The 23,440-nt window shown below is 35.9% G+C and overlaps 2 protein-coding genes across 3 annotated transcripts; both read left to right on the top strand.

Moving 5' to 3' along the window:
* The first annotated feature begins 750 nt into the window (after window positions 1-750).
* On the top strand, window positions 751-17,672 carry LOC135628013 (uncharacterized). Of its 2 annotated transcripts, XM_065134534.1 has the most exons (13): window positions 751-992; window positions 1,088-1,188; window positions 1,290-1,400; window positions 3,422-3,526; window positions 3,729-3,833; window positions 4,134-4,272; window positions 9,227-9,342; window positions 9,430-9,486; window positions 11,927-12,171; window positions 12,356-12,735; window positions 12,898-13,340; window positions 13,453-13,522; window positions 17,614-17,672. In XM_065134534.1, exons 1-9 carry the CDS (start codon window positions 809-811, stop codon window positions 12,026-12,028), a joined length of 1,020 nt encoding a protein of 339 aa, XP_064990606.1. In that variant the 5' UTR covers window positions 751-808; the 3' UTR covers window positions 12,029-12,171; window positions 12,356-12,735; window positions 12,898-13,340; window positions 13,453-13,522; window positions 17,614-17,672. The 2 variants fall into 2 exon arrangements, with proteins under 2 accessions (XP_064990606.1, XP_064990605.1); XM_065134533.1 differs by having other exon boundaries at window positions 12,898-13,522.
* Window positions 14,758-23,440, top strand: LOC135628014 (uncharacterized). Its single transcript, XM_065134535.1, has 8 exons — window positions 14,758-15,244; window positions 21,452-21,532; window positions 21,609-21,697; window positions 21,801-21,875; window positions 22,001-22,119; window positions 22,185-22,373; window positions 22,454-22,522; window positions 23,037-23,440. Exons 1-8 carry the CDS (start codon window positions 15,122-15,124, stop codon window positions 23,144-23,146), a joined length of 855 nt encoding a protein of 284 aa, XP_064990607.1. The 5' UTR covers window positions 14,758-15,121; the 3' UTR covers window positions 23,147-23,440.

Below are 23,440 nucleotides of genomic sequence, written 5' to 3'. Positions count from 1 at the left end.
TCGACATCGACGTAGATGCAGAGTGACGAAAGGGCTGCTTGACATCTACATCGGTATTGACACAAACGTAAAGTGTCGACATCTATGTCATATTCTTCCTCCACTCCATTTGTCTTCTTTTCTCATCCACAACAACCGCCTAAAGTGTCGTTGTCCGTCACCATCGAAAATATAACTAGGACGTTGACATTTAAGATAAAATCGATAGTGTCGTTGGTCTGCCACCACCTATAGTATCGTTGTTTTAAGATAAATATATAAATAAAATCGATGACATTTAAGATAAGTATATTTATATAAATATTATAATATAAATTAAATGTTCATCGTCTAGGCTGACCATTACTAGACGAACCATTTAACAACACTGTGAGAATATGATCGTTCCCCTTTTATTTAGATTTCAAAAAATTAATTAGCTTAACATAGGCGGCTTCTAAAGGGGTATAATGACACGAACATCCGTCGGATTCTATTTGGGACGGACTGCGGGACTCGCCAAACAACCATCGTTATCACCAATCATTAAGGCAGGTAGATTAGTGGGAACACTCTGAGTATCAAGCTTTTGCATTTTAATCGCCAAAGACCCGTGTACCTGACTGTTGATTAGATTACCTGTGGGCACCCACGTGCGATCGACCAAATAGCTGCCGTACCTCTCCAATAACAGGGCCGGTATTCGTGTTGGTGCGGTTTTGAGACTCCGATAATATTTATGCAAAGATATTTATATGATCTGTTTCATGGATTGGCTCTTCCCCCTCCCTCCCCTCAACCCGAGCATAATTGGGCGTCGCTGCCGCTGATGGCGTCCTCTGCCCTCTCTCCTTCTCCTCCGTTCTCCTCCCTTCATCACCGTCAACAGCGTCATCTTCGTACTTCCGCAAGCCCTTCATCCCTCCCCGCCGCCCTCTTTCCCCTCTTCGGCTTCCCCAATGCCGACCCTCACCGCCGCCGCACTTCCGTTCTCATCCTCTCCTCCTCCTCCAGTATGAATAATCTTCTTCCTTCACCACTCTCTACACGAATTACTCAACCGACTAACCCGGGCCTATTTGTTGGAATGTTTCGTGGCGTGGCGCAGATGCTAGGCCGGTCTACGGGCGTGAGTTGGAGCGGAAGCAAGAAATACTGGAGACCCACGGCCTCGACCCGTCGGACTGCATCTCCCTATCTGCCCACAAGGTTCGATTTATTCTTCCTCTTTTCTCATTAACTGTATCTACTCCCCTGTGTAATTCTTCAATCTTTGTTGTATTTGGTTGAATCATCAATGCACGCCGTAGCTGAGGAGGAGGAGGAGGGATGAAGAAAACAGGGCTGGGAAGGGGAAGCGCATGCCCCTGCCACTTGACGAGCCGAAGCCGCCGCCGCGGACTACCCATAGGCTGCTTCAGGTACTCCCCGCGGGAAGTTCTTACTGTGTTTTACATTGTGCACATGGGTACAAACTAGCTTTGAAGTGGCAGCTGTTTTCCCTAGCTTCAGGCTACTTTGTGCACCATTATCGAGAGATTTCATGCTTTTCGACAATAGTAGTCCCTACGCCAAGGATCAGTCCACAATATAATCTCAGCTATCTTGTCGCATGATTCTAACTTTTAAGGCTAATAACGAAGTTAGGGAAATAGTGGAAATACCTTCAGCTAATGTGCTACCCCATATTGATGATTGTCATATCTCCCAGACATTGATAAGCGAACATGAATGCTGTTAATATAGTTTCCTTTTTTCTGGAAAAAAAAGGTGAACATGAATGCTTCCGTGCTGGTCTTTTTGTGCAAAGGGGAAAGCAGCTCATGTTTGAGTGCATAACTTTTTTCTTGATGTTTCCATCCCCATATTTAATATAAATACATTTGCATTTTTTATAGAAGGCATTATACCTTTTTTTATTTATTTTCCCTTTTAGGTCATTCATCCTCCCAAATCTATTGAGATGTTCATCTTTCCTCTTGGAACATCTTCTTGATACTTGGATCCTTTAATGAGTCTCGTGGGGCGATGCACCTGCCTTTCTGGGGTGCATATATATATATATATATATATATATATATATATATATGATGGTCTTCTTTCCTTGCTTTTTTCTATATTTCCAAAATTTCTGCAAATTATGGTGATTTTCCTTTTTTGGGAAATTAGTTATTTTGTGCGCTTCTAGTCTGTGAAAATGGAGGAAAACATGGGTTCATGATTCTAAAAGATAAAAGTGAGGGAAAATGGACCAATAAAAAATTCCTGTACACATTTGATTATAATAAAAGCATTATTAATTAAATGGGTTAAGGTCTAATTTACTATTGTTCTACTTATTTACTGGAACTAGGATACCCGGATTGTCATAATTGGTTTTGTGCAGCATCACGTAAGCAATGTTGTGATAAAACTACTTTTGAGGAGAACTTTTGTGAACTTTTTTACTGTTTAGGTGATTGTTTGCACACATCATTTTCAACTAAATGATTGATGCCATCCAAGTGTAGATTAGGATTCATTTAAGTTGGTTTGAGTTTTGAAATGTTTTAAAACTCTGTATAGGTCCAGGTTTATTAATCAGTTGGTCTAAGTAATAGCTAGGTAGTTCAGATCCAATCTTAACAGAGTGGCAATCCAGATCTCAACTCTGACCTAGATCCTGAAAATCTTGGCAAAAGTAGTATATAGCAATCACAAGACCATTGTATAACAACTACTGAATATACATGCCATTTTAACATAGCTGTGTTCCTTGCAAAGTGTAGCAACACTTAACCAATTAGATGGCTGGTTTAGGTATCAACCTCTACCATAGGGCTTGAGCAAATAGGGAACCATAAAGAGGTTTCCTGTTAAAATGATTAAAATGCATAAATTAATCATACTTGATAAGTAGAAGGAAAAATTCAGTTTGTGCATTCGTGAGAGCAACTTTTATTAACTGTATATCATTACAAAATCACATGCCTAAAAGAAAAAATCTTGACCAGGTAGAACCATTTTTTAATTAGTTCTTTAGGAACATCATGGTCTTGTGTCATTCATTCCCAGTTGTTAACTTTGAAGTTTGAATCATGGCCACATCAAGCATCTTACAGGATGAGGCCCTGGGATGACTCTATGGGTTTAATTTACTTGTAATTTGAAACTTCCAACTTGGGTACAACATTCGTTCAGTAATCCTTCCAGAAATTTGCCTCCTCACTTGTTTCTCATATTTGTATGATTTAGTTTATGACTACAGTTCCCTTTTCTGCAACTGCTATGTTTCAGGTAACTTCATAATTATTTATCATGAACCATATCCTTTTGATGCTTCTTCATTTTTGGAGATTGAGAAAATACAGGATGGTTTATTTGTTCAATTTCAAGTTTATTTCTCAGATTGTCATGGCTTTGTTAATTAAGAAATGGATTTTGTTTTTTTTTTTTTGCCTAGGTGTTAGGAGGAAAAGCTCGCAGGAAGAAGTTGCTTTCGCCTAAAGGTATGGATGTCCGACCTATGATGGAAGTTGTCAGAGGAGCAGCCTTTGATATTTTACTGGTATGGATGAGATCTGCAGAACTTAGTTGGTGTTATTTAAAATTGCAATTTATTTGTACTTGAAAATGTCACAATTATAATCTTCAGCATCCTTAGCATACCATAATATATATATATATACATATATATATATATATATATATATATATATATATATATCTCCAATAATGAGATTGGTTTCAATAGTTTCTATGGCTTTTAGGTGGCTGGTGGCTGTCCTGCTTCGCTAAGGCCAGGACGCTGGTTGGACTTGTATAGTGGAACTGGATCTGTTGGAATTGAAGCTATAAGCCGTGGATGTTCAGAGGTGTTTTCTAAGTTAGAAACTTTATTTGTATATTAGTTTCAAGTATTTCTGTCCGTCTCATTTCATACCTGCTTCAGCTTCTGAGTTTCACAACTGATCTTGCTGGCAACCCTTATGATCTGGTAGACAAAATAGTCGGTTTCTGTTTGTTTGGATTTACCAAGTTGGTTATCCTTGATTGGTGGCTCATTGTTTAATGAAAATTAATATCTTGCCAATATAAGCCGTCTCCTTGTTCTATTCTTCTTCATCGTTTTATGTGTTATTTATTGTAAACCGCCAATTTGCTTCTTTTCCCAGGTACACTTCGTTGAGATGGATCCTTGGGTTGTCTCTGAAGTGCTGCAACCCAATTTAGAATGGACAGGATTTTCTAATGTTTCAGTTATACATACAATTCGTGTTGAAAGATTCTTGGAGCAAGCTGAACAATCTTCAGGTACTCATGTTGCTTTACCTGCCATTAGTTCATTGCAATCCTTGTCAACCTTAACTAGGACCATAAATTTGTCCAAAGGACTGGCTTTACTGATAACTATTCCTTTTTCTTATAATCGGCAATAACTGTGGTCATAATTTTGTTTGCATCTCTAGATTATTGGTAGCTTGCTCACTTATTAATTAAATATTAGAGTCAAACTAAGTGCTCCATGCATGCTTAGTGGCTTGTGGCTGCCACAGAATGGAGTTGGTACATTTTTTCAAACGCATATGTGCTACCAACAAAAAGCACCAAATAATGTTCACTGTAACACTTGTGAACGTTTTCACATTTTTCTATGATTAAAGCACTTTGTTGTGCCCATCGAGGCATGACGTGCACTTCATGGGCATGCATCCATGGCCTATGTCTGTATATTGTTGACAAAGTAAGATGTGATTAGTAGGCGGTATACTCATGAACCATTTTGTTCCGTTGAGTGTTTTGAGTCTACTGATTATACTGTTCTGAAGAGAAATTATCCATTTTTTTAAGAAGTAATATCTTTTACCCTCTATTTTTGGGAATGTTAGAAATCATTTCTGGGTTCCTAAGTTGTATGATCATGTTTTATATTTTGGTAAATCATGGAAGTCTTTGATGTTTTTATAGAAGCTCAGTTGCTGGTTTTATTGAGTCAAATAGGGTACTAAGTTATTTTGCCTTAAGGGTCATCAAGTGGTGTTTAACACTGCTTATATGTTTATATTTGTTGATAGGATTTTGAAGATTAGAAGTTTATTGTACCTGGCATGCTTTATTTGTATCAGTGTGAGGTTAAATTTTAGTCCTCTCATATTTAGTATCCTTCCATTGAAGTAAAATAATGCCTACAATAGTTAATTGGAAAGTATATATTTTATTTGCAAATTCTTTACAATTTGGTTTAAAGTGGAATAAAATCCCAAGAAGCTAACATATTAGTTAATCATTTGCTCTCACATGAAGGGCATGCCTTTGCCAATCCCTTCTTGTCCTTGGTAAAGTTGTATTGGGTATAGAGTATCATAGAATTAAACACCAAATCACTGAGTACAGTGGGTGGTTGACTAATGGATTTGAGGTTCTTGTGATAGAGACCATGCTTGACTTTCGTATGTACTTGCGTCAGGATTGGTGTGCTTCAAGGAGGCTTTGGATGCATTATCTTTATACATAATGAGTTCATGACAGTCAATAATTAAAATTAGAGGAATTGGTCAACCTTGCCTACAATATAGGAAAGTTAAGCTATACTAGTGTTGATTTATGGGTTAATAATATAGATATACTTATTACAAGTTCTATTGCTAATGCATAATATTCGAGATAGTGATGTTTTATGTTAATTTTGGCATGGATTTTAATATTGATTCACAAAATAGTTCTGTATTTAGGCAACAAAAGGGTATCCAATTTTACCTTCACATTGAATGAAGATATAAGATCTGCGATATTTCTTATTTTCCTTTTTATAGTTATGGGTGCTTTAATATTTTTGATATAGTACACTATTATTTGTTCTTTTATTTTTCTAAAAAATGTAACTCTCAAAAATTTAGATTGTTTGGATGTATGATAGATTGCATCACAGTTAGCCCTTTTTATTTTCTTACAATTTAATCAAGCTAAGACACAAAGTGGACTTGGATGCACACAATTGAAATATTATTTAGATTATGAAACTCATGGTTCGGTTTACCGATCCGTGCTGATGTACTGATCGGTCATCAGTACAGTACATACCGATATACCGACACACAATACAATGAGGTATGTCGATAGACTGATATGTACCACCTATATCGGTCCCTTGTCAAACTGGTATATATCGGGCGGTACACCGTGGTATGACGAACCTTGATGAAACTTATGATATATATATATATATATATATATATATATATATATAATTTAAAAAATTTTATTAATAAGTTGCACTTCTTGAAAAAGTAGACTGACATTAAAAATATTAGGTGGAGTTTCAAACGTTGATGCCCATACAATAATAACAACAACAAAGTCATAAATTCCTAACTATTTGATATCAGTTGCATGGATTTTTTTGTATCGTTGAGTTATGTGAAAGTCATATCCTTAGCTAAGAGTATCTAAATCTTCAATTATATTTTTTTTGTAATTTCTTTTCAGGTCACCCTCTACCTCTCCTCGTATTAATCATTTCACCACTCATTAATAGCACTTTAAAAAATTTTGTGAATGTCTCAAGTACATTAAGTTTGGGCCTTTCTTACAAAATTTGTTTGCCACCTCTAACCAAATGTTGGCTTGCCAAAGCAAAACAGAATTGGCAGAGATTCAGAATACATCTTCCATGAGAAGCTTTTTCTTTTTCAAATGCACTGTTGTTAGGCAAGGATTTTCATACCATGGTGTAGGGGTGTGCCTATATCTTCTTGGCACTGTATAGGGTAGCACATATCAAAGGTCAACATTGGCATCTTTGTTGTAGATTGACATGATGCATGTTGGTATTGTTTCTGCATGGTATTTTTCAACCTGTCTTGTAGGTTGAGTGATGACCATTTTTACATTCTATAAATGATCTTCCTATCAGAGTATTTCCAATTCAAGAATTAACCTTTACAAAGATGAAAGGGAGAGAGTGAGAGACGAGAATAAACCACTAAGGTATGATAATTATGCTGTAATTGTAGCAAAACGATTACCAAGACTTGCAGTATGGTACACAATCCCATCTAAAGACACGTTTATCCCTTCTTTTCCTTCTCTCCCTCCTCTCCTCTTCCTCTTTTGCTTTTCCCTCCTCTTTTTCTCCTTCTACTTCCCCTTCTCTGTATTATGGTACATACTAGTCTACCATGTTTCAGTACATCATTATTAACGAATCCATGTAAATCTGGTCATCCACCAGTGTGGATCTATACTCAAGATGTAAAACCCTCCTTAGGAGGGTGATTCTTAGGAGACAAGAGTATAACTAAAATAATAGACAAATAGAAAATCTAGCTGCCAGTGGAGGTGGGACCCTTAGGAGGGTGATTCGGTGTCTAATGGCTTCATAACATTGTGCCGATATGCATCCATCGACACAACATTGTTAGGTAAACAAGAACTTCTTTCCTTCACCCACTTAAGAAGAGTGGAAGACCCAAAAGTGGTAAAGGATCCAATTGGGTCAGCCACTTATCAATATAAGAGTATAGATATAAAATAAAATTGTTCTGGATGTATCCATTATGTATTTGGTTGGGATTTCATGTAAATACTTATCACAATCTAATATGGATGGACTAGGTGGCACATTCCCAACTTTCAAAGATGTTGTACATCTTGTTGAAATTGTACTAGCATGACATTTTGTTGTCTATGTTGTCTCTTTTGGAAAGCTGCATCAGGTTGTAAATTGATTATTGGGATATGAGTCCACATGTTTGTCTACTAAGCATCTCAAATTGAATGTATTAACAATAAGTTGAGCCTAGATTGCTTGGTACTCCTTGTAGAGGAGAGATCTGTTTTTTAAAATAATCCCATGGTCAAAGCTAAAAAACAAAGATCTCACAAATGGACAAATTAAAATTTCATTTGTAGAAAACTTTTATCTGAAGAAATGATGCTTCATGTTGAGGGATACCTTTCCTACAACCCTTCTGCCGGATGTACTTTTAGCTATTATATTGCTCTTTTGACTATTATCTATTTCCTTGAGACACTAAGATGTTATATTTATGAAATTTTTGCAATTTTCTCGCTGGAGATGTTTTCTAGTTCAAGTTGATACCCATCATAGGATGCCAATATGATACATTTAGGATGAGTGCTTATTTTAGCGAAACTTGGACATATTTTAGTGTGCTTATGCATACAGTGATTGGTTGGTGTGTTGGTTCCACTGTTATGTAAGATTATATGGTATCATTTTCAGTGATTGAAAAAGGCGCTCGGGCGAGGCGAGGCGAGGCCCGAGCGCCTCGCTAATCTCCCAGGTGGCGCGCTTCAAACAGGTGCCACTTGGGCGCTTCGGGTGAGCGCCTGGGTAAACCAAGGCGACCGAACCAGGATTTTAGGTCTGGTTCGGTCCTGGTTCGGTTGCTAGTTAGTTCAATCGAACCAACTAAACCGATATAACCTTTACCCAACCCTAACCCTTACCCAACCCTAACCCGCTGCCACTGCCACCGCCACCGCCACCGCCGCTCCCGATCCCGATCCTGATCCCGATCCCGATCCCAATCTCGCTGCTCGCCACTGTCGCTGCTCGCGCCTCCTGCTACTCGTCGCTCCTGCTCCTGCTCCCGCTGCCGCTACTTGCCGCTGTCGCTGCTCGCCGCTCTCGCTCCCTTTCCCGCTGCCGCTGCTGCTTGCCGCTGTCGCCACTCGCCGCTGCTTCATCGTTTCTCCGTCAGCAGGCTTATATTGTTAATATTAAGTTTATTTGAATTTTGAAATGATTAATTTTCAACACTGTTAATAAAATTTTATTGTTTTGAATTTTGAAACTTTTTGTTAATGTGACATTGTGATTTTGTATCTTAGATTTTTTTAATTTAATAGCATATTTTTATTTAAAATTTTAAATAATTATATTTATTAATTATATTATATATTTTTATATTTTAGCGCCTCGCTTCGTTCGGGCGAGCGCTTAGCGCCTTGGGCATTTTTGGACCTTGGCGCCTTTTGGCGCCTCGCGCTTTTTAAATCACTGATCATTTTCACTTTTGGTGGCCATACCATATTAGAATTTGTAAATTGATTTTAGTTATTGAATGACTAATATTGCCTATAATAACAACATATTTAAACTGTATCCAAAAAAATAATTTATGGCCTTGTTTCAATATTAATTCTTATCTAGCTGAGTCATTCTTTATGTTTTCAAGTTGCTAGCTCTTCAGTCTAAAGACTTGCCATAGCTGATAAATTTGAAAATTTTCTTCTGTTGCAGATAAGAACATATCATTTGACTATATAAGTGTCACACCACCCTACATGGCCGTCGATTATACCGTGCTCATGGATCATCTTGGAAAATCACCTTTGGTTGGAGAAGACTGTTTCATCGTGAGTCATGCTTTGGCATAATTTTTTTCTTTTTTCTTAATGCTGCTCTGGTCAGATTTAACTGTAATACTTGTCTTTTTTTGCTAGCTGGTGGAGTATCCCCTTAAGACTTTGTTGGCTGACTCTTGTGGTCATCTCATAAAAGTACTTTCTATCAACTTTTTATTTTTGTATTCTTATCTTAATATCTTTAATAGTATGATAATTTTTTATTTCGTTATGTTGGCACTTGTCAGACAGTAAAATACTTTTGTTTTAGGTTGATAAGGGATTAAATTAGAACAATAGTTTGTTACAAAAAATTTGTTTTTTTTAAATGTTTTAATATTAGGGATATAATACCCTGCTTTAGTCTCACATTAGAATTGATTATGGGTTTATAAGGGTTTGATGGGTAGAATGTTGTAAGTTAGATTTAGGCATTTTGGACTGGTGGTTCAGGTTTAATAAGTTAAAGTTATCTTATTGGAAGTAGTCATGATAAATGGTATTAGAAGTAATCTAGTATTGAGGAGGGTGAAGGACTCGACTAAGAAAGGACTATTTGTGGACGGGACTAAAGGGCACGCCATAGTGTGAAGCCATCACTAGGCTAGGCCTCACATGCATTAAGGTTTATGACCTATTTTGGTTCCTAATCAAATCTTCAAGCGAGAAATATTTCAATATTTTGATTTAGTTTGACATTGGAAGTGGCTATAGATTTTGATTAACTTATAAGGGTCTAATGAATATAGTACTATTAACTTGGGCTTAAGTTATTCCATTGGGATGGATCATGACTTGGGACATTTTGTTTATTTGTTCTAGTTCTTTGGTGAAAGGAACTCATAGTGTGGACTATAACATTTTGTTTGTCATCATACAAGATGTTTTTTTCGTGTGGATTATCATAGCTTGTCCCTTGCTGTATATTAGTCTATAATAATAAATCTATGCTTGTTAAACTTATCCCTCTTGTTTATTAATGTCATGCTTATGTTTATTTTACTACCCTGATTATTAAATTATGTCACAAATCGCTGTTGCTGTCATAGGACCAAGGCTCAAATGTGCAAGTCACACTATTTTGTGTGTTAAAGCTTTTCTCTATGATTCCTGTCACCCATTCTTTTACCGGCATTTAATATTCGATTTCTTTGTTTTATTTTGTGTTACCACTGAATAAACTAGTTCTTGTACATTTTTTTGGCACAATCTGTACACAAAATGATTATGGTTCTATAACTTATTAGTGTTTAATTCAACTAGAATGTACTGGCAATGATATTCTTTTCATGATTTATCTTTTCCATATGGCATTATGGTAATTTTTCATGTAGATGTAGGCCTATACGGATACTTGATGTCCTGGATACCTATGAATATTAGGCCTTAAGGTTATCAGCACAGGTGGTGTGTGAACTAGAATGTGCCTGTTGGAACGGAATTGTTTTGCAGCATTTCCTGTGGCACTTCTGCTCTGGCAAGACATTTTTTGTCATTAAGAATACTTTCTTCAAATATACAAAGGTTAATCAACAAATTTACTACAGGGAGAGTGGGCAGAATAATATATTAAAATAAATGGTGTCACTGAATTGTTGGTCCATATTTTTTATGATGATCTTTAGCGAATAGATGCAAATTGAACCAAAATTGTTTGCAAGTTTCTTTGAGTGCACTGAGGCCTCTGTTTGTATTACCTCTTTTTCTTGAAGAGGTTCTAGGTTCAAGTGTCTGTGGAGATGATGACATGGTACTCGCCTAGGTATTTCCCTAGGTGGAGGCCCTCCCCTCTATCATTTGCAAGAAAAAAAAAAAAGAGGGGGGGCGGGGGGCGGTCACGGTCAGAGTTAAGGAATTAATTATATCATCTATTAATTGTATGAAGCAGATATTTTTGCTTATGATTCTGAACTCAATTGTTTAATTTATCAGTTCCTCATTTTCTTCTCTACCTAACACCTCATATCCCAGACACCATTTCAGCATAAAGATAGATGAAATGTAATATACTATAGATGGACATATTGTATAAACCAAGGACCGTTGTGCCGTGTTGATTGGTGGTATCCGTCCCTTGGTGGACTGGCATTGACTGGTTAGTACTGTGAGATGGTATGCTGGTATGTATCAGTTTTCGGAAAACAGGCTGGAAAATGGTCAGAAAATAGGAAAAAATCATTTGTAAAGATTTTTTCTATTTAGATAAGAATAAAGTGTATCTAAGCCATAAATGAATAGTTTGGATCTAAGGAGTAAAAATTGAATTTATCTTTTTGGATCTGTTGGGAGGAAGTTTCTTCCATTGATCTTGAGCCATTTAAGAACTTTTAGTCGCAAGTAAGAGTTCACAAATGACAGTGAGAAAGAGCGAGAATGAGAGAGTGAGTGAAGGAGGAGAGGGAGAGGGATTTAAAGCCTCAATAAAGGCCCCAACGGTCAATTTCTATTTTTCCTCATTCAGGTAGCATGTTGAATTTTCCTGTATATCATTGTTTCTATTTATTCTGTTGCACAAACACTTTAGGCCTTCAAATAAAATGTTTGACAAGCCTATCAGTTAAGCAGTAATACTCACCCATTAAGTATCTTACTGCAGATAGCTGATAGGAGATTTGGCAGGACGAATCTGGTAATATATGGCCCATCTTGGGCTGAAAAGAAGAGGAAAAGCAGGAAGGATTTACTGACATTGGAGTAAACTTATGCTCAGAAGTAGTTCAAAGGACGAATTTTGATCTGGATCCTGTAATAACTAGAAAGATGATTTTATCTGCTGTAGCAATTGCAAAAGCCATGTTTTTGAATTGAGATGGAAGCATTACAGTTCTCCAACAGATTCAGGTAGCTCCCACTGGTAGTTGTTTTTTCTTCTTGTAGAATGGTCCTTAATATATCTTATCAATTGTCATTATTTTTGTTCACCGTTTATTTCACATTGAAGGATGTCTTTCACATATTTTCATACTCTTGGAAACTAAACTTTTATCAACCTTGATTACTGTGGCTTGTATGACTCAATTTTCAGGACTGCGGTTCTGTTTGGTTACTTTGGTATTGGCTTTAGTATCCAAGTTCGAGATCATCAGATTGGTTACTGTATAGTCCTTATCAGATCATGCAATAGGATTTCTTTATTTTTGAAACAAAGTGGATTGGCCAAGACCAATTCTTAAACTAAGCTGAAATTTGGACAGAACTGGCCAGAATTCACTGAAACTTGTTGGGATTGGTCGGAACGGGAACCAGTTGTGAATTGACTGATTCTCATCAATGGTTGTCCAATATGGTTGGCATCAGAAAATTCAGACGAATTTCCTGTCAAGTCTTTGCAGATTCTTAAAGTTCTAATTGATCCTAAAGAGTCCAGACAATCATCCAGGGGCAGTCCTTCGAAGTTCAAACCATGTATGTGTTCTAGTTTTGCATGTTTTTGGTGATTGGTTCATCTGAAACACAGGCATCAAAGAATACACAAAAATACATAGAGCCTTCTGAAGAGATTTTCTCATTGGATGATGTCATGGTTTGGTTTTATGAATGAACTCTGCAATCAATTTTGATTTACAGGTGTCGATACAGTTTATGGTCAAACAGTGAAACAAAATCAACATAATATGATCATTCCATAAGGATTTCAGATTAGATGTTTCTTCTGGTATCTTCAGGGAGATAAGTTTCTAGCCATTTTCATCTGCATTTATTTCTGAAATTATATTTATATGTGTAATAAGTTTTCTTTTCTGATATGGTTGATGACATGAATGGGTTCTATGCATCCAGGCAATTATTAATTTGTTGTGTCAACTTCAACATTTCTAAGGTCTAATATCACATTTTTTGCTGACTGGACAGACAAACGACTCCTCTTTCTTAAGAATGTCCTGAAGTAGCTGAAATGTTTTTGCAAAGGGGGTGCTGAAGAAGGTGATGCTGTATTGCCATTGTGTTAATGCAAATGATCCTGAGAAGGCAACAATGTCACTGCAACACTCCAATTGCTGTACCAGCAGGCAGATCCATCATCTTAATTGATATGCCTAAAATCAGATTATATTATATTTATAAACACGAGTTTCTCTTGGTATATTGAGATGGATGCTTGAACTTGGATTGTTTATGAAGGATATATGTTGCTAAGAGCCTTAAGAAGGGGCATTCATCTTTGCGGTACCCTTGGGTAAATAATTTTTGAGTAAGAATCCGCTGCAATTAGAACCAGTACATTCAAATGAATTATTCTACTTTCTCTGTTATTATTTGAATTAGTGAACTTCTTAAAGAACTCAATTTTTTGTGATATTTATTAAATAGGAATTTCCAATTCTTCAGAATTATTTGTAGAAATATTTAAATACATGTATCCATATCAAAATGTATAGCTTGTAATTGATAGTTATGATGATGATTATTATTATTATTGTTATTATTGTTATTATTATATTGACTGATGGATTTATGTTAGTATTCAAGGGTCTAATAGGTTAATGAAATCTGACAAGTATTTAAATTCTTGATCTCCATATTATAATATTTATTGTTAAAATCGGATCTTTTTTTAAAGTTTTTTAATAATGTTTATTGAGTCTGTTTAGTCCAGTTGTTTATTGAGTCGGTTTGATTTAGTTAGAGTCAAGTAGAGATTTATTTAATATTTATTTATTATTAGAGTTCAAGTCCTGATGAACTTTGGGTGGAACTCTATAAACAGGGATGTAATTACTTCTTTTCAATAATTTATGAAAAATATTATTCTGTCTTTTGATAAAACCTAAGAGGCCGATCCCCTCGAAGTGATCAAGGAGGGTCGATCCCCTTGAAGTGATCAAGGAGGGTCGATCCTTTCGAAACGATCAAGGAGGTCGATCCCCTTGAAGTGATCATCCCCTTTCTCTTCTTCTTTTTTACAATAAGACTTTAGGGTCTTATTATTTAGTATCAGAGCTACGATAAGATTTTAAGATCTTATCAAATCCTTATCTTCAACTTATGTCCATCCCTGAAAATACCTCATCAATGTTGGACAACCATTATAAAATATAAGTGTGTTTTTATTTTTTGGGTTAAAGTACTATTGCCATCTCTTGGATCCATAAAAAAAAAATATATTTTTTTTTCATGCTCAATTAAGTAATGTATTTATAGCTACTGTTAATAGTAGCTAATAAGAATTTATTATATATAATTATATGTATATATATATTTATTAAATTTAGGTTAATTATTTTGGATTAGTGATTCATAATAAATAGGTTAATGAGTAAATGATTCTATTGAGGATAAATGATCTAGTATTAGATATGATGATAGAGGTCAAAGAGATTAAATAAGGTGTACAAAAATTTAATGGATATATTATCATCCAAATAGAGTTATGTATTTTGGGCTAGTAATTCAAACCCAAGTTAATGACTAAATTATGCTATAGAGATTGATTGTGATAATTCATATCAGAATTAACCTAATATTAAATTAAGTTATTTTATTAATGATTAAATTTAGTCATGTTGGGAAGTGGAAGAATAACTAAGTCTATAAAGGTTTCTTATTAAGAATTTGACTTTAACTATTTTAAATTAGTAATTATATCAAATAAATGGTATTAAGATCGAACTAATCATATGCGGTAAGAGGGGGTGATGAAGCTGTTTATATATATATATATATATATATATAGAACTTGTCAAGCTTCTTATAAAACTGCGGCAAAACAGTGTCTTGAATCAGAGCAGAAAGCGGCCTCTCATAACCCTAACCTTCGTTTGGCCTTCGCTGGAGGAGCGCCCTGTGAGCCATGGATAGATACCAGAAGGTCGAGAGGCCGCGGCCGGAATCGGTCATCAACGAGAACGAGATCCGAATCACTAGTCAGGGCGTCGTACGGAACTACGTCAGCTATGCGACGAGCCTTCTCCAGGTGTGGATTCCTCTTTCTCGGAGATGCTTTCGTTGTTCAATCTAGTCGATTTCACATAGCTACTCAGTCGATTCTGTAACTGTCGATCGAAGATTAATGGCTAGTTGGCATTGCTGTGTCGTATAAATGACCTCATTTTATTTCTTCTCGTGTTCTACCTATGGGGGTGCTTCTTGTATTTGGTCTGACGGCGTGTGGCCCTTAGATCAGAGTCATCCTAGTTTCTGATGTTTACCGAAGAAAGCTCGAATCTTAAGAATGATCTCGTAATGTCACGAACTTGAAGTTGTTTTAACCATGTAAGTGATGACGAGAATATATATATATACATAAGTGATTCACTTTAGAAACGAAAGGTTAATGCACACGGTCGTAGTCAACCATTCGTTGCGGAATAAGTAGTGCTTTCTTCATGTGATTCTGTTAACTTGCAGAATATCTATTCTTTTACTTTTAGGTCTTAAATATTTAGTCTTAGGTCTTAAATATTTAGTCTTACATCGAAAGTGGACAAAAACTAAGATTAACCTATAAATGTTTGGAGAGTATATTATTGGTAATTTGGGTTTAAGCATTTTGGTTCAGTGGTTTAGGCTTTCAATGAAATTAGGCTGGTTATCCTATTAAGTTAAGATGTGATATTAAATTTGTATGTTATGAGTGGATCCCAATTCCCATGAATAGGTTGAACAAACATGCGATAGTTTCTTTTTGAAATGGAATGCAAGTTTTATGCTACAAAGTTGCCTACATTGACTGGATTCTAGCCGAAAGAAATTGCTTGCTTTCTCCCCTTTCATCATTGACTTCCATATTTGGAGCCTTTTATTATTTACCTTTTTGAACTTGTAATACTCCTTCAACTAATGTTTTGTCTGTCAGATGACATGTGTAACATCATTCTCAAAAAAAAAAAAAAAACCACAGTGCCATCATTTATTTAATGAGAACTAGTAAATGTATAAGATATCTAATCTAGTAGTGTCTAACAAGTATCTAACTTCCTACAACACATCTCATGCCAAATGGTGTCGTGACATGGTGCATGCTTAAGCACATGTCTTTTTTATGTTTTGCTGACACATGCATGATGGTGGGATAAACATCTTCTAGACCTATTGATGAAATGTTGAAAAAAAAAATCCTCTCTCTTTATATGTGATCATTTGTGTAGCTTGATGGATGAATGAAATACAAATTATTTTGTTGCAAGAGGCTGTATTTGTTGAAATAAAATCATTATATTGTGGGGGATATGATTAATAAATTATTCCTTTACTAATTGGTTTATAGGTTTTCTTCCCCCATCCCCACCCAAACATCTGGTAATTAGAATCAATCAAATTTAAACAAACATAATATCATAAAACTAAGGGTGCTAAATGCATGCATTCTCAATGCCAATTTTGTGTCAGCTTGAGAACCTTGCTCCATGAGAGGGTGGGCCTTGGTCTCACGGTACGATTGCTTCTTTATGATTTACATGAATAAAAATTCGGGTCACGAAAACAACTTTTTTCTCACAAGGGTAAGACTGCACAATTGATGGTCCCCACACTCTGTTTTGGCTGTAGGTTTGAACAATGCACCACCCTTTCTATGTGAATGCCAATATGTGCTAGTAGGCATAGGTCTTAACTCATTCTTTGTGTGACATCTAAGTCCATCATTATATCTTGGTATCCCATGAGTTTCAATCATGTGTGTATATGTAATTCTTTGTTTATTTGCAATATAAGCATCATTATTATCCATGGCATGAATGATCTCTGGATCTTAATACAAATTTTGAGAGGGTTATGTGAAAAAATGCAGTATATTATGAATAAATATCAATTTAACATTGTTCCCTCAAGCTGGTGTGGATACAGTCAATAAATGTAGTGACTTGAAATTTAAAAGGCTACCCAACAATTAGGAATGCGTACCTTTAAGGTTGCACTTTAAGCTTATGAGTGGTACTAAATTTTCTTCAGAAATGTCAAAGAAAATATAGGAGGCAGAATGACAATTTCTCTATTTAAGTTGTGAAGATTTGTTAAACCTTTAGTTGATTAGTCTTGCTGCCATGCAGCAGAGAAATGCTTTCGTGGAGAATCTTTATAATGAGGGTACTAAGTAACAGCAATGGAACTTACAATTAAGATTGCAACTACTTTGTTATTTTTAGTAGTGTTATTTAACTTCAGTAAGGTTGGTATTACACATGATTTTTTTTTTTTTGGTGAAGAATTGTAGATTCACAAATTCACCTTCTCATGCTTGGTGTTGAATGTATGATGATAGGGATGAACGGCTTGTGATTTTACTTAGCTTTGTCTATTGCTTACAATGTATTTCCACCTTCAATTATGACTTTGAAATTTCAGTGAAAGAGCAATTTTAAGTTGGAGGATTATGAAATCTCAGCTTGGAGTCTTGTTGAAGGTCTCTCTCCCTTGGTCATTGTACTAATAATGGTGTTACTATTTATCTTCTAGACAATTCGTCATCAATGACTTTGACTGTTTTCATAGGTCCGGAGGGCTGTCTTTGAGTTGTTTGAAAATCTGATATATATATCTAATTATTCAAACATGAGATATGTATTCAAAGAGGAGTATATTTGTCAAGGATAAGATAAAGGATGCTGTAGTTGAAGATTTGCATTTTTCATAAGATGAGGTTATACATACTTAAGATGTGAATGTCGTATATGTTGTTTTAGCACAATCATCTCAAAGAGGAAAGGAAGGAAAAACATAGAAGTAGGGAAAGCAAAAATAACACTGATAATAACCAAAGAATTATATGTGGCACATCATAATAATGCTCAAGGAAATTGTTCAATCCTTTTTAAGGGTAGGTCATTTACATCATTTATAAGCAATACCTACAGATGTAATCGAGGTTTGCAAGAATGAGATGGGGATCAGATTTGGATTTGAGCATAGAATTTGGATTTGGATTGATCCTGTAAGCTGCCTCAGATCATGAGTTTGGACTTGAATATCATTTATATGATTACGATGGATATCAGCAATTGGTTAAAGATCGATTGAGATTGTAATAGCATGTGATCCTTCTTCCAAGGTTATTTTTCCAATTTATGGAGTAAAATAGTTCCCCAAGAGAGAAAAAGAAAGGTGTGTAACTAAACCATTGTTTTAAAAATTGGTCAAATCAGGCCATATACATTAATTTTTACCCATCTGATAAAAAATCAAGACATGGACTTGAACTATTCCACTCTGTCCGGTCTGAAACATGGTTTATTGCCCCATAACCCTACCAAATTGGGCACTCTAGGTGGTAAGCCTACTGTTCGGTAAGCCTCTTGTCCGATACTCATGTACTTTTTAATATTTTTCTTAGACAACGATCATTTTTTCCCTTTTTTCATCAACCATTGCTCTCCTTTCTTACCCTTGCTCTTCTCTCTTCTCTGTCATTGCTTTGTTGTCTTGCTGTGGTCTCTTCACTGTCTCACCATAGTGGCTCCACTGCCTCGTCGTAACTTCTTTGCTGCCTTGTCGCAGCCACTGTCACTCGCCACAATTGCTCTGCCTCATTGCTCGTCTTGTTTCTTGCTGCTTTTTCTCGTACTTTCTTTCCTCCTAGTCATCCTCCTAATCTTCTCTTCCCCTCTTCTCTCCCACTCCCTGAATAATCCATAGTGATCAGTATGCTGATGTACCATGTGTTTTGGTACAATATGTACCAGACTTATACTAGTCCGATCATTGGATAGCACTGATCCAATACTGAACTTTCAATCATTCTATAATATGTTTATTTTATATAATAAAGTAGACAATACTCAAGTAGGTCTGTCAGGGCTGCTAGTACCCTGAACTCCTAATCTAATTTGGATTTAAACTAGGAGTAATCCATAATAAATATAAACTGAAAATATGATAGAAATCCTTCCTAAACTAGATTGTGTTTGTTATTCCTGTTGCTTCAGCTCCAAACCTGTATAAACCTTAGTTAGGCCTCATTGGCAATGAAAACAACTACCAAACTAGTTTTTATTACCGTAAAAAATTTTCAAGTCCAATTTAACTTGTTTTTTCTTTTCTTCTGGGGTTTGGTTGGATTCTTGTCAGAGTTTTCTTGAAAATTTTGTCAGAGTAGAATTTGTAGAATTCTAGTGCTTTCTTGATGAGAATTCCTTAAAAATCAAATTCCAGAGCTTTTGTCCTCATCAGGTAGGTCTCAAACATGCATCTTGAGTCTCTAAAACTCTTCTTGGGTCCTATCACCTAAAGCCAACTGGATTTTTGGTCGATTGCATATGTTTAAGGTTCAAATGTGCTCCATAATAGATTGGGCCAAGTAGTCTTAGGCCAACTAATTGCAAGTGACTGTCAGCTGATCCAGCCCTGAGGATGTGGGTTTCAGGTGGTCCTATTTTGAATCAGCTAGATGTAAAATCAACTGTTCTAAGAGTTAGTTTAGACATGAGTGTTTTTCTAAATCCATTTGGTATTGAATGGAGGATCAATTTCAGGTAAATTTTTTTTTTTTTGTGATAAATGGAATAATTAAGGGAAAGGAAAAAGGCTTTCATGTGGTTTTCATTGACCTATAAAATCTTATGAGATAATTCTCTAGAAATTCTTTTATTGAGCTTTATTATTTTTGTAAAATAAATTAACATTAGATAAAGTTTATTAGATTGGGATATCTAAAAAACAGTCAATATTCTTCATCAGTTCCCTATGTTCATATGGCTGCATGAAGGGTTAGCTTGAGCACTCAGTATTTTTTCTAGTACTCAGATAAACTAATTAGGTATATTTGTGTTTTACTTGCATAATTTATTGTGTTTTATTCTCAACATTGTTTTGTTTGATGATAATAGAGTGGGGTTAAACTCTGAGATAGGGCTGTGCACACAAACTTTATGGTTAAGATTCACAAGTTATATATGATAAACGATCAAATATATGATGCACAAGTTTCAGAATATGAAAAGGACCAGATCCCTTTGAAATGTATGGTTTGAATGCTTTGTAAATTTGCTTTCATATTTTGATCTATCATTGGTAGGAAAATCAAAGAAGATATTTCTCATACAACTGAAGTGTGATGTTTAAAAACTTAAATAGAGAGGGGAATTTAGTGTTCTGTGACTACCCAGTATCCTTTAGGAAAGGATTATAATATTGCAAGGTAGTTATAACTATAAGGTTGACAAACAAGACTTTATGTTTCAGCTTGAGGGAACAAAGATGAGGACTGAGGAGTTGAGATGGATGTGTTGTTACCAAGAGTGATCAAATAGGAAAAAGGATTGCATTCATTGAAAAAATTATTATAATTTTAGTTGAGAATCAAATGGGAGAAAATTGTTTAAGGGCGTTTCATCACATCCAAGTGATCTGCTTGGAATATCTTCCTTCGGAGGGATAGGAATTTTACAAAGGTTCTTATCTATGAACATGATGACTCTTGGATTATTTAGTGACATTGCCCTCGATAAGGCTAAATGACAGGAAAGGATTCACTTAGCTGAACCAGGAAGCCAAAAGTCAAGGCCTTTCATGTTGTCGTTAGAGGTTCCCAGCACTTACTAGGAGAAGACTTAAGATATTACACATGTCAGAAAATAAAACAGAACAGCCAATCTAATATAAACTGGGAACATATTACACTTGAGTGTTACTGTGATGGGAAACATCATTAGCAGTTAAGCCCATTTAATGTCTTAGAATTAGGAAGATGCATCGTTCATCAATGAATCTGTAATGGATTACAAGAACTTAATAACCAATATTATGCATAAAATGCAATATTGTTGAGGTGTTACGTTGTTACTAAAAGACGGATTGTAAATTTTGTTAGCCTTTGAGAGAGGACTCCACTGCTTGGATCTACTAGGTGACTCTTATCGTTTGTAATGGCATGTTGCCTATAAACTCTTCGTTTTACAGCTGCAATTTTTTTGGTTGATTCTTATTGTGGTCTTCCTGGTTACTCATAATGTAGATCATTGTGAAACATTAATGACATGATGACTTAAAGTTTGGGATTGGATATCATTTATTTTTGCTTTAGCATTAAATGTGAAATCTTCTATTCAGAATGAATATATACTCTAAATTCTACATAAATGAATATCATTTATGCTTTTATTCAGAATGAATATCATTAATGTTGCTGGATATTGTTTAAAGAAGTTAACTTCTCTTTGATGCCACTTGTTATGTTACTTCCATGCAGGAAAAACGTGGTAGAGAGATCGTCTTAAAGGCAATGGGACAGGCAATCAGCAAAGCAGTGGCAATTGCTGAGATTATAAAGGTGGTCTCTATAACTTCTGTTGCTATCCTTTTCCCTAAAATAACTGCTCAAAGTGGTATTAGTATTTTGGGTGCAGAAAAGGTTTTCTGGGTTATATCAAGATACTACAATCAGTTCGGTCAGTATCACTGATGTGTGGGAACCTATTGAAGAGGGCCTCGTACCGTAAGTCTCTTGCCTTTTTTGGTGTTCATTTTATTACTTTTTTGCATGTGTTTTGGAGGTTTTGGATGAGTCTCCTTAAACTTCTTTCCAATTGTTTGTGTAGTTTGGAGATGACACGGCATGTGTCAATGATTTCAGTATCTTTGTCAACCAGAGAGCTAAACAAGAATTCCCCTGGGTATGCCATTTGTTGTTTCTCATGCTGTGTTTTAAATAATATATTTTTTTACCCTTAGGAAGGTCTCTTGCATGTTGGAGAACTGTCTATTCTGTCATGATAGATTTCGTTGTTTTTTCTGGTAGATATCAAGCTCCCTTGCAAGTAGAGCAGCCAAAACGCCAGCAAAGATATCAACAGTTCCAGCAGTCTCAACAGCAGCAGCAGTTTCGACCGAAGCAAACGCAAGGTCAACATAATGAAGGTATGTGACTTTGTTTTAATACTTGTAAGATGTCTGTCTGATTGATTTTTAAATGCTTGGTAAAGATTCATATGCACAAGGACATGGTAGAGGTAGAGGAGGAAGAGGAAGGGGTTGGGGAAGAGGCTGCAGTGGGTTTGCTGGATATGAGAATAATCAGGGAGGCTATGGCAACTATCAGGGGGGATATGGCTATAACCAAGGTGGATATGGCTATAATCAAGCCAGATATGGTGGATATGGCCATGATCAAGGTAATTTATTTTATTGTAAATCTCTTCTTGAAATAAAATGTGTTTGCCCTCTTCAACTGAGAATTTTTTTTGGATGGCAGAAAATGGTGGATGGAACTCTAACTGGGGTCGAGGTGGTGGACGTAGTAGAGGCAATTGGAATTATCATGGTAAGTTTGCCTAGCCATCTCGCTCTTTCTTCTGTTGTTGCTTTACCAAGTACCTTGTTCACATTTAAAGTGGACTCAATAAATCCATGTGTATTTAGTTATTACTTATTCTAGCTTGGGTGGTCTAAGATCATCTATGGAACTTGTAAATCTTGTTTTTTATATTAAAACTGTCATGTTACATGATTTAAGTTTTGTTCAAACCTTAGGTCTAGTGGTGAAAGTATGAATAGACAGTATCCACCCAAATTTGTTTCCAGCAAGTGGATCGAAATTTCATTTGTGTCTATTACATGCTGCAGTAGAGAAAGATAACTTTTGCTCCATTATGAGTCACTTACCGGATGGTTCTTGTACTCTTTAACAGTCGAGATGACAGTCTACCTTATCGAAATGAGACTTGCAATGTGCTTGCATTGAACATGTATTCTTTTAAGAGGCAAAAAAAGTCTAAATATGCATAGTAACTTCTCTTTTTGTGTGCTTGGGCTAAATCAATTCTCAAATATGACAGGTGGTGGATATGGAGGGGGAAGAGGAGGTGGTAGCGGAAGGTCTGGTGGCAGAGGTTACGGCCGTGGACGAGGAAGGATGGGTGGCCGTGGCAGAGGGAACCAATTCTAGTGCTGGCCGTGGCATACTTCCATGCTTGGGTATTTAATCGAAAAACTTAATTGGGGCATCAACTATGACTTGTGGTTATGCAAGATGAAGCTCTGATGGTAACACAAGGGTTCGTCTTTCATCGGCTATATGTTCCTGTTGGCTTCCCAGGTTGGATTTTGGTTTTCCCATAATTCTGGAGTTACTTGAGAATGCTGTAATCTGCTCCATTTCTCTTTGTTCATACACTTTGATCAATTCATGCCAATGCATATCAATTCTGCTTAAAGAATAGCCGTCAGTTTTTGCTTTCAA

Source organism: Musa acuminata, chromosome BXJ2-11 (genome assembly GCF_036884655.1).
Source record: "Musa acuminata AAA Group cultivar baxijiao chromosome BXJ2-11, Cavendish_Baxijiao_AAA, whole genome shotgun sequence".
Classification (NCBI taxonomy): domain Eukaryota; kingdom Viridiplantae; phylum Streptophyta; class Magnoliopsida; order Zingiberales; family Musaceae; genus Musa; species Musa acuminata.
The sequence above is the reverse complement of the archived record's forward strand: the minus strand, read 5'-3'. Positions and strand labels throughout refer to the sequence as shown.

Coding starts and splice junctions, on each gene's coding strand:
- LOC135628013 (XM_065134534.1), top strand. CDS start 809: ATGGCGTCCTCTGCCCTCTCTCCTTCTCCTCCGTTCTCCTCCCTTCAT. Junction 993..1,087: donor CATCCTCTCCTCCTCCTCCA/GTATGAATAATC, acceptor GGCGTGGCGCAG/ATGCTAGGCCGGTCTACGGG. Junction 4,273..9,226: donor GCAAGCTGAACAATCTTCAG/GTACTCATGTTG, acceptor CTTCTGTTGCAG/ATAAGAACATATCATTTGAC.
- LOC135628014 (XM_065134535.1), top strand. CDS start 15,122: ATGGATAGATACCAGAAGGTCGAGAGGCCGCGGCCGGAATCGGTCATC. Junction 21,533..21,608: donor CAATTGCTGAGATTATAAAG/GTGGTCTCTATA, acceptor TTTTGGGTGCAG/AAAAGGTTTTCTGGGTTATA. Junction 21,698..21,800: donor ATTGAAGAGGGCCTCGTACC/GTAAGTCTCTTG, acceptor TTGTTTGTGTAG/TTTGGAGATGACACGGCATG.